At 28.9% G+C, this 10,833-nt stretch overlaps 3 protein-coding genes across 3 annotated transcripts; 1 reads left to right on the plus strand and 2 right to left on the minus strand.

The window, feature by feature from the left end:
- Positions 1-522: 522 nt before the first annotated feature.
- Positions 523-4,883, minus strand: LOC126853031 (peptidyl-alpha-hydroxyglycine alpha-amidating lyase 2-like). The gene is made up of 8 exons (XM_050598407.1): positions 4,724-4,883; positions 4,113-4,367; positions 3,415-3,572; positions 2,972-3,170; positions 2,444-2,636; positions 1,899-2,087; positions 832-944; positions 523-694 (listed from the first exon to the last, which is right to left on the minus strand). The coding sequence occupies exons 2-8, from the start codon at positions 4,269-4,271 to the stop codon at positions 587-589; spliced, it is 1,119 nt and encodes a 372-aa protein (XP_050454364.1). The 5' UTR covers positions 4,272-4,367; positions 4,724-4,883; the 3' UTR covers positions 523-586.
- Positions 4,884-5,314: 431 nt separating this feature from the next.
- Positions 5,315-7,488, minus strand: LOC126853038 (uncharacterized). The gene is made up of 4 exons (XM_050598421.1): positions 7,275-7,488; positions 6,809-6,934; positions 6,110-6,329; positions 5,315-5,638 (listed from the first exon to the last, which is right to left on the minus strand). Exons 1-3 carry the CDS (start codon positions 7,284-7,286, stop codon positions 6,147-6,149), a joined length of 321 nt encoding a protein of 106 aa, XP_050454378.1. The 5' UTR covers positions 7,287-7,488; the 3' UTR covers positions 5,315-5,638; positions 6,110-6,146.
- A 1,998-nt stretch (positions 7,489-9,486) lies between these two features.
- Positions 9,487-10,833, plus strand: LOC126853194 (NADH dehydrogenase [ubiquinone] iron-sulfur protein 4, mitochondrial). The gene is made up of 3 exons (XM_050598743.1): positions 9,487-9,654; positions 10,081-10,401; positions 10,520-10,833. The coding sequence occupies exons 1-3, from the start codon at positions 9,596-9,598 to the stop codon at positions 10,695-10,697; spliced, it is 558 nt and encodes a 185-aa protein (XP_050454700.1). The 5' UTR covers positions 9,487-9,595; the 3' UTR covers positions 10,698-10,833.

Below are 10,833 nucleotides of genomic sequence, written 5' to 3' on the forward strand. Positions count from 1 at the left end.
CTCAGACGAATTTTCGAGCGTATTAAAAGACGCGTATACAACATATGAATTGAATTAGGCAATATTTGTGAAAATTAATAATAATCGATTTTTTCGCAAATTTTGCTAATGAATATCAAGCAAATCCTGATAATGAGATTGTAAATTAAACAATAAATAAATAATGTGCTCTATTTTCTCTTATACATATATTTAATTCGTTTAAACAAAGAAAATAAAAAAAAATATTTTTAATTTTTCTAAGAAAACATTTTTTAATTATATTCTTATTATTTTTCTTGTATAAATGCACGTCAATATTAAGATCGTTAAAATCCTTAATATTATAAATAGTAGAAAAGACAATTTATGACTATTTATGACTATTTTGTTTAACAAGAGTGAAAAACAACAAAGCAAAGATCGAAAATCGAATTGAATTGTAATGAGATAATAATAAAAGAAATAAATTAAATTTTGTTGTTTTTGGGAATTATTTGATTTTAGGTTTACTTTAAGATCAGGTAATAATAATATACGACATTATAGATGACAGATTTTGGCGCTATATTTTGTTATATTATTTGTTTAACTTTTACATTTATAGTCAAGTTTGTAGTAGATCGAATTTCCATATTTTATTGGGTCCAATCTCTGATACATAAAGTGCTGAACTATACGGGCATACAGCGATGGCATGAGGCATCTTAAAAGGCTAAAATAAATATAATATATGCTTTTTTTATAAGAAAAGAATAGAGTAATCTATTTAAAAATACATCAATATGTTTATAATAAATATGTTTGTCGCAATTTTTACATGTATCGTCAATATAAAGCATAACAACTTACTGAAGATTCCGGTCCCCAAATTTCTGTTACGTTTCGATTTATTGGATCAATAGTGAAGCCCTTAATTTGTATGTTTCTAGACGTCATACCATTCACAGCATAAATAAAGCCACCTAAAATTATTGAATTATTAAATAATAAAAATAATAATACACTTTTATTATTTTGTTTCTGTTGTTTCAATGTTTAATAAATATCTTAAATATAATTAGTTATGAATAATATACTGGAAAAAAAATTGAAGAATGTCAAAATGTAAACATATAATACAGTATCTTATTTATAATATTGCTAATATGTTTGAAGATCTTATTTTTCTCATTAATATATAATATTAATTTTTTTGATTCTGCTCTTCTGGTATCAATCTGATCTAAATATGTGGATAATATATTAGATTTGAAATACGCAACAATTCCGAGTCAAGATGAAATACTAATTTACAATAATAATTATTACTCATACAATACATTGTATTGTAACGATATGTCACATATCGTTATTTGGCCGTCGATTCCGCCGGAATTCGCCGTTCGACGAACACCGGTCGGACAAAAAAAAAAGCAAAGGCGCAATGCGCCCATTAATCAAATTTGCTAATAAACTCAATTACGCTCGGCAACGATATCGCCATTATTACGGCAAAGTAAACCGCACGTCGAGGGCCGAAGGACCGCCCTACCACGCCAGGACAGTAGCGCGATTAGCTTGACGCGGTAAGCCCGCCCACTGACCTGTCAAAATTCGTCGCCTAATATTTCGATCCAGCAGGTGATGGCCTTTGCCAATCGCCCGTTACGCGCAACGACCGCGCGTTCGATTAATACGTTCGATATACCGCGCTCGTAATCCAACTAACTAATCTAACACGGCTAATTAATCTTACGTTGGACCAACGACGCTGCGTATTGTACACATCCCGAGATGACATATGCACATCATTAAACACACTTGCACCGATATTATACATATATACATACTGACATTATACTTGATCACGACCGAGCTATCCAGCGATCCGTCTCGCGAAAGCAGACTGTTATATACTTATCATGAGTTTTACTTACCGTATGATGCGATACCGAATATGCGGCCAAATTGTCGATGACGAATGGAATATGGAGATTGGGGATTTTGATTAAAATCGGAAAATATCACATCCAAGCATACGATCCTTAAATTTTCACGATCAGCGATGCACACTTGTTTATTTGGCAAAATCGTCAGGGCGTGCGGAATTCTTAAAGAAATCCAACCTGAAAATGTAAATACATTAATTTTATCAAAATTATTGAATGATTTAGCAAAGACAATTTTTTAATTAATATACAGATGAATTTTTACAAGAGATAAAAGAGAATTATTTTCTTCTCTCTCTACATTATTAAAAGTAAAAAAATTAAATAATAAAAAAATAAAATATTAAAAAATATTGATTTCTCCTTGTGAATACTTATGCTTTATTTTTGGTCACCGTTATATATTTATTTTCTGTAGTATTAATATTATCTGTAGTTATTAATTGTGGTAATAATTCTACTTTTAAGAATCAGTATAAACAATTTAGAATTGACTCTAATATTAATTTTAACATTAATAATATTAAACGTACGTTCGCCAATACTATACTTGGGATTGCCTCTTTTGTCGAACAGTACTATTCTATTATTACAATATCCATCAGCGACGACGATTTCGCCACTTGGTAAAACCGCGACCGAGGTTGGTTGACAGAAATGTTCCATGTCGTTTCCGGGCTCGAATCGTTGACCGAGAATCAATCGAAGGACTCCGGAAGGCGAATACTATAATTCATATGAATATAATATAATTTTTTTTATAATAATAACTAATAAGAGAATCGACTAATATGTTTTAATAGATCAAATGCTGGACTATACGAATCCTGTATTAATTTGAAATATATTTATATATTGATGTAATTCACTTGTGCACAATTATGTTTACAACACATTAAATTAAAACATTTCCTTTTTTTCATATATCTTATAATTATAATATAATATTTTTGTTGTATTTGACAACATCATTTGTGATTTGATTCTGTTATTTTTGTTATTATAATTATTAAGACAGCACATATCTTAAAATAGATTTTGTTATGGATCTTTTTACGCACCTTGAATACTTGATGAAGAGCAATATCAGTTAGCCATATGTTTCCAAGACTATCGATGTGAATTCCATGCGGTAAATAAAATGTTTGATTTCCCCAACCGCGAATAATATCGCCGGTTTTAGAGTCCAATGTTAACACTGTGTCACTATGAATAGGACCTTTGTATTTCTCTTGATATTCTGCGTTTTCATTAAATGTTCTGAAAATTCGCATCAGATATACATTACAATGAGAAATAAGATAAATTTTTAAAGTAAAAGTTTTCTCATTAAATATTATAATTAGTATAATAAATATTATTAAAATATTATTTTCGTATTAATTTTAAAAACTCCCTTTATTATAATTATTGTTCTTTTTTTTTAATATGTTAAAAGCATAATTTCTTTTTATTATTTTATATTACTATACGCTTTTGATTGTTACTTGTTAATTTTTCTTACTCGTAGTTCCATGTTCGATCTCCGCGATGAAAAATCACGGGATTACCAAATGGATCCACAGCGACTCCAGAAATCTCGCCAAGATTTTCAGGACTTCGCCACAAACGATTTTCAACGGGATGCAATGGTGCATGATTGTAAGATTCCGGAAATTGATCCTGATAATGAAAATAATTCATGATATGATAAAATTATTTTTTCATTACGATGTAATTTAAATATTATAATATAATTTAAATATTATCGGGCTTTTTATAAGAGAAGCTAATCTTAAAGATATAATATCTTTTAATAAAAAAACATTTACATCAATATCAATAAATCTTTTAAGTAAAATAAATCAAATTAAACGTTTTAATCATAATTTAAAGTAAATTTAATAAATAAAACTATGTTTTTTAAAATGATATAATATGCTATGTTATTTTCTTTTTTAAAAGACGTAATTACAATTCAAAAAGAAGCCGTAATACTTTTTAAAAATTTATTTAGATATTTTTATTTGTAATTTAATTATAAAATAAATTTAAGTTATAAAATAAAAATGCCATATGTCGTATACTGTTTATTAATCTTTTAAGTTTATGCGCACATAAACATTGTCTGAAATATTCGCAATGGAGCAATTTTTGAGATATTATATATATATATATATATATATATATATATATATATATATATATATATATAGTACATACCTGGGAAAGATGATAAAGAGCCTCAGAAACAGTATCGAGTCTATTGAAATTATTTCCGTTGAAACTTTCATCACCGATATCGGATGTAACACCTTTAAGTAATAATACTATTGCAAACACTGAGAGAAATCGGTTCAAATGATTGTGTTTATCCGTCATCTTGTTACACTTTCCTCTTCCGCAGCTGATGAGGTCCAGGCCGAGAAGTTAAATCGATAGCATGCGCAGGCGCTCGTGCAGTTTACATCAGCATGACTTTAAAATATAGTTTCGAGATGCAACAAATACAATAAGAGATAACAAAATACAATAATCGATCAATTTCTCGATGTATATGAAGAAACGAAAAATGATAAAATTCTTTGATTTCAATGTTTAAAATATGCAAAAATCTTTGAGAATTCAATAACAAATCATTAATTACATCAAAGGTTTTGAATCTCAGAATAATTATTTTATCACGCAATTCAATATATAATATTGTCAAAATAAAAGCAATTATAAATATTAGAAACTAATAACAATGCGTCACATAATGGGATTTTATTTGAAGATATGTGAAAATGTATTAAAAGGAGAAACACAATTGAGAAAAGAAAGATCTTGCATACCAAACGATAGTTGACAAAACACACACGTCTTTACACTCAATATCGTTCGAAACAAACTGTGTCTATTCCAGGATCTTGAGAAAGGGCTTGCCGGTACAATCAGACAGGTGGGCGCCAATCGATATTTGTGCGCAGCTGTCCTGGTCACTATCCCCAGGAAAGTGGAAAGGAATACTAGATAACGTATCCTGGAAACCATTGACGTCAGAGTTTTTATCTCTGTTCGCAGAGTAATCAATAACTCTCGGTAATATATATGACAATATTTAATACAGACATGTACATGCGCCCAATGCTATTCGCTGAGTGAAAATTAGATGATTGATACTAATCAATTTTAATATTTTTTTTAAAAGTTTTGGAATCATATTTTTATAAATTATAAAATTATAAATTATGTATTTTTATAAATTATTATGTATTTTATGTATTTTATCTTTATGTATTAGATAAAGATATGATTAGATTGAATGACACAGTGCTATATATAATTCGATATAAAAAATTAAAAGAGAAACATCAAATAAATCTGTATTTTATATTTATGAAAATTATATTTGCGACACATTGAGAAAGAACCAGAGCCACAAATTATTTCACCAAAACTTTATTAATAGAGAACTTTATTAATAACAACTTGAGCACGTGAGCTTATATATAACGCAATAATTATAAATTCTTGGCAGCCTGTGTTCATTGATGCTAATATAAATTATATTGTTTTCGAGTCTTTCGAACATCATCCCTTCAACATTATGCAATCCATTTTCTTCTCAAAAAAGTTGCTAATAGAAACTTACGTTTCGGACAATCATATTATATCTTAACTGATGAATAAACAATCTGCGGATACTTTAACAATCGCCGATTTTGATTTTAAAGGAGAGAAATTTGATTTCCTTTGTATTGCCACATCTGTAAAAATAGATGAGTTACTGTTAATTAAAGACAATTTATTTTTGTAAAATTAATTGATTACTGAGAATCAGAAATCAATTTAAAGATATTTTGTGTAATTTTTAAAACCTTTTTTTCTCCTTCCTATAATTAAATCGATTTCTAATACAAATATAAAACAACAGATTGCCGATAAAATATTAACAAAATTTTGTTAGCAATAAACTCTCTAACACATAAGATTCTGATAAAAATTAATTGTAATTTGTTTATTTTATTTTTTAAATTAATTTTAAGACGTACATAACACACGTAATTATAAATTAAATTGTTTGTGCATTATTTCTAGTGAGAATAAGAAATAGATGGAGTTATGAAAATAAATTCAAAATCTTAAAAAATAAATTGTAGAATCTTAATTTGGATTATAAAAAAAATTTTATATAGGTTACATTAAAAAATAAATTCTTATAGAGATTTTTAGTTCACCTGTTTTCTTTGAGGATTGGCTTTCCGTAATGTCCGTTTACTTATCGATTTCGAGGCTCAACGATGTTTCTGGTTGGGTCCATATGTAGCCTGTGCGTGTCATGCTGCAGTGAGCGTCGTAATATCTGCCTGGTGCACGGCAATATGACCATCTCGGACAACGACACCGAAACTTACTGTGAAACTCTTCCTTGCACACTTCATTCCACCAACAAGTCCTCTGAAACATCAGAGCTCGTTATGATGCTTTACTATTCTTCAAAATGTAAATCTACATTTCAACTATATTAATAATCAAATCATATAATTCTTTTAAATCAACATAATAACTAATAAGTAATAACTTTTAATTAGCTTATTTTTGCTTTTTTTTAATTAATATAATTTGTAAATTATATATATAAAATGTTGATTTAATGAAAAAAAACATTTCTGTTATAAATATGAGCAATAAATCACATAAAGTTAATAGAATTTTATATATATATTTTTTTTAACTTAATTTTTATTAAACTCAAAGAAATTATAAAATTTTGTTTAATATATTATGATAAAGTTGTGTGAGTATGTGCTCGCAAAGAATTTGTGCGTCTTCTTATTCGCATTTCAGTCTTATTCGCTCGCATGTAGTCGCAAGAGTTGAACAATTTTATTATAGTACGTTAAATTGTAAAATTCTTACTTTTATAATTGCCTTACCTCTGCTAGATAGCCTCTTACGCTTTGGTCACTATAATTTCTCTTGGTAATTATATGTTTGGCGTTCGCCGAATATACTCTCGTACATAGCGCAAGTATCAATAAGAAACATAGTGCAACCCTATCCTGCGAAATTAATTTTATATTTATAATTTTTTCTATACAAAATTAATTATTACTTTATTTTAGAAATAAAAATTTAATTTTCACAAATTTCTCTGAATATTCTTATTAACAATTCTTGTTAATTCCTAACATACAATCCAAAAATTATAATATACAAATTATAAATTTGTAAAGAAAAATAAAATCTTTTTATTTCTCTCGGAATTAAATCTTCTTTCGAATTTAACAATACAAATGTTTCCTTATTCACTATACAACATCTCTCTTGCAATGATATAAAAAATTTGACAATTATTTTATATATATTTGCACCCTTTATATACAATATATATTTACTTACATTTTCCCTCATTTCTGTGTAAAATGTATAGACGCCTTCCACTTTGATTCCGGATTACGTGCAAAAAGCACCGAGAGGATGGCGAGCCCACGCTAGCTGCATTTGTCCGCCGCTGTGTCGCTCGTAAGGCATTGTCCCTACACGATGCAGTTCCTGAAGGGAAGGAGCGAATTACGTCGAGCATGCGTACATCTCTCTGCGGTACATATCCTATGCTGATATTATTAAAGTTAGGTCAGTTTTATATGATGATCGATCGTTGTTTGCGAGCGTTCATGACGTACGAATTGAATGATCTTTCGATAATGAGAAGCAAATCACAAATTGGCATACAAAAGTATAAATTTATATAAAAATTCAAAAAAAAAAGAAATTAAGTTTAATAAGATAACTGTCTAGTTATTTAATAATACAAAAAAAATAACAATATTTATGAATTTTAATAAAAGACCAAGATTTTTTAAGTAAATTCATGTAGAGATATAGAAAAAAGATCTTATGTTTATTCTTAGCAAATAATTAAAAAAGCTTATAAGATTAATTATAAAATATAATGAAAAGTTATTACTATTCTATTCTCTCTTTCTCTTTCTCTCATATCGATTCAATTCGTTTTATTCATCTTTTTGCTGTTTTGAATTTACTGTTTCAACAGGATCCATTTGATAATGTTCATTGAGAAACAACTCCATTAAATCACTGGTAAATAATGCCGATGATGCAGTTGACAATCAGTAATACGTGTTTTTTAATACCCTCGAAAGTTCATCTCTGACTTGAGTTAATGAAAGAATATATTTTGTAAAGAAATAAGTAATGCAGTTTAAAATACACACAAATAGTAATATGTATCTTTTAATATGTCCGAAAATTCCTTTGAGTTATTAGGATAACATATTTTGCGAAGAAGTAACGTGCCGTTTACAAACGGTAAATGTGTCTTAAAGCGCTCGAAAATTCGTTCCTAAATTATCAGGAGAATATGTTTCGCAAAGAGGTATGCGCTATTAATAAAGAGGTATGCTAATAGTAATAATTTTATGTCCTTAAATATCTTCGAAAAATCGTCCGAGTTAACAGGAGAATATATTTTGCGAAGAGGTAGCGCGGTAATGTAGTTTACTAGTGGTAATATGTCTTAAAGCGCTGGAAAATTCGTTCCTAAATTATCAGGAGAATATATTTTGCAAAGAGGTATGCGCTATTCGGCCCAAGAGGTGGGGACTGGAGTCATAGGAAGGTGTGATCGATGGCTAATATGTACCTAAAATACTTCACGCTGATTGGCTGGATCATGGATCAATAGAATACACCTCTTTTATAATGGCCGATCCCAACCAATCAGCGTGGAGTATTTAATTGCGCGCTCCTACGGATCCAGTCCCCACCACCTCTTACGTGAACCTCTTCGCAAAATATATTCTCCTGTTAACTCCTGGTAATTCAGAAACGAATTTTCGAGCGTTCGAGACATATTACCGTGCGTGTACGTCATTTTACTGTGCGACCTCTTCGCAAAATATATTCTCCTATTAACTCAGTCGCGATTTATGAATCATATTAAATACATTACTACTCGTATAAACTGCATTAATATTTCTTTCTCTTTTTTCTACCTCTTCGGAACATATGTTTTTCTAATAACAAACAAATTTATTAAAATATTACTATATATTATCGCATATTACTGCACGTTAATCTTCAATCATATGACATTTTTCGGCATATTAATGGATAATTTTTTCTCGCGAATGCCATGTAATTAGTTATTATAAATGATTGTTATATATGATTCGGAATCATGTAGAGGAATGTTATTAAAATATAAAAATATGTTATATATTGTATATTGAGTTGCTCAGGAGCAATGCACATTTTTATATAATAATAAATTCGTTGATTAAATAACATATATGTTATTTATATATTTGTCAATATATATATATAATTAATATTTTTATATACATATATATATAGAGACAATATTTTTATGCCAAGTTCATAAAAAAAATATAAACAAAGACATTCTTTTTATTTGGGAACTTTTAATAACAATTAATTAAAATTTATTAATACATGACATAAAGAAATAAATGCTGTCTCTCTCTATGCGTATCTTTTAATATTCTAGTTTCTTTCAGAAGAAAGAGGAAGAAAATATTTTACGTTATGTGAAAATCAAATATCGCACCAAAATATTGTCGCGCCGCACATCGATTGATCGATTGCAAGGTGAACTGGTAAACTGGTTTAGTGGTTTTGTTGTAAATTGTCTCGTCTCTTTTCATCCGACTTGTCATTTACGTTTCCCGAACGAAAGAATGGCATCCCGCGCATTACTGCGGCAATGTGCGATTGGAATTAATAAGAACAATCTTGGGTAAATTTGTTGTAATATTTTTCAAACGTCTTTTCCATATGATAAAAAGATAAACAAGTCATAACCTCACAATTTTACATAACCATTGCATATTAAATTGATCGATATTATCATGAAATGTAATGTATTGAAATTCTAATTTTCAAAGATATAATAATCGTGTAATTTACATTTAGGTGTATGATTTATTTATAACAAATTATACTAATCAGGAATTTTATATATTTTTATAGTGTTAGAGAGGAAAACCAATAACAGTTTATTTGTGCTGAGCTCTCCATTAATGAAAATATATAAATTTTTATTGCAAATTAAGATATGACAAGTAAATATGTAATGTTAACATTAATTAGATTTTCATGTACAGTATTATCTAAAAAAGACGATTACAATTTATAACATTCTTAAGGTTTTTTTTGTTTGCAGATGGAACAGGTTATTTTCGAGTAAAAGTGCAGAAATAGAAAAGAAACCAGACTTGGCACAGCGTAAGAATCTTCAAGAGACTTTACTATCACAAGAAGAGGCTAAATATTTGCAAGCTTTGAAGAGTCCAATTACTGTAACTGACGAAGATGTAGGATATGTATCTGGTGTTCCTGAGGAACACATTAAAACACGCAGAGTGCGGATTTATCAGCCTGCCAAGAGTGCCACACAATCTGGAACAAATAATATTCACTTTTGGCAGATGGATTTTGACACACGTGAACGCTGGGAAAATCCATTGATGGGATGGACTTCCAGGCAAGTATTAATATTAAATATGAATATAAGATATATTTGAATTAATGTACCTGGGAGGTATATAATTTTGCTGCATAATAATAGCATTTTATATACTTATACAAATTTTTTAATTCAGTGGAGATCCCATGTCAAACATTCAAGTTAATTTTGCAACCAAGGAGGAGGCAATCGCACATTGCAAGAAAATGGGTTGGGATTATTATGTGCAGAAGCCAAATCTTAATGCACCAAAATCTCGCAGTTATGGAACAAATTTCTCTTGGGATAAACGTACTAGAGTTTCGACTAAATAATAGGCTTCATCAAGCTAATCATTTGTAACTTTATGCGATAGCAATGATGAGCGTCACTAATTGTAGTTATCCATGATAAAAATTCTTGCAATAAATATGTATGATAATGCAAATAAATGTATATATTTAAGATGTA

This window comes from Cataglyphis hispanica, chromosome 11 (assembly GCF_021464435.1).
Source record: "Cataglyphis hispanica isolate Lineage 1 chromosome 11, ULB_Chis1_1.0, whole genome shotgun sequence".
In the NCBI taxonomy this organism is placed as follows: domain Eukaryota; kingdom Metazoa; phylum Arthropoda; class Insecta; order Hymenoptera; family Formicidae; genus Cataglyphis; species Cataglyphis hispanica.

Bases quoted from the DNA above. Each gene is read 5' to 3' on its own strand.
- LOC126853031 (XM_050598407.1), bottom strand. From the start codon at position 4,271: ATGACGGATAAACACAATCATTTGAACCGATTTCTCTCAGTGTTTGCA. The intron at 2,088-2,443 runs GTACGTTTAATA...TTACATTTTCAG, and splicing joins CAAGTATAGTATTGGCGAAC to GTTGGATTTCTTTAAGAATT. The intron at 945-1,898 runs GTAAGTAAAACT...CAATAATTTTAG, and splicing joins ATTCGGTATCGCATCATACG to GTGGCTTTATTTATGCTGTG.
- LOC126853038 (XM_050598421.1), bottom strand. The intron at 6,330-6,808 runs GTAAGGCAATTA...CTGATGTTTCAG, and splicing joins TAAGAGGCTATCTAGCAGAG to AGGACTTGTTGGTGGAATGA.
- LOC126853194 (XM_050598743.1), top strand. From the start codon at position 9,596: ATGGCATCCCGCGCATTACTGCGGCAATGTGCGATTGGAATTAATAAG. The intron at 9,655-10,080 runs GTAAATTTGTTG...TTTTGTTTGCAG, and splicing joins ATTAATAAGAACAATCTTGG to ATGGAACAGGTTATTTTCGA. The intron at 10,402-10,519 runs GCAAGTATTAAT...TTTTTAATTCAG, and splicing joins TTGATGGGATGGACTTCCAG to TGGAGATCCCATGTCAAACA.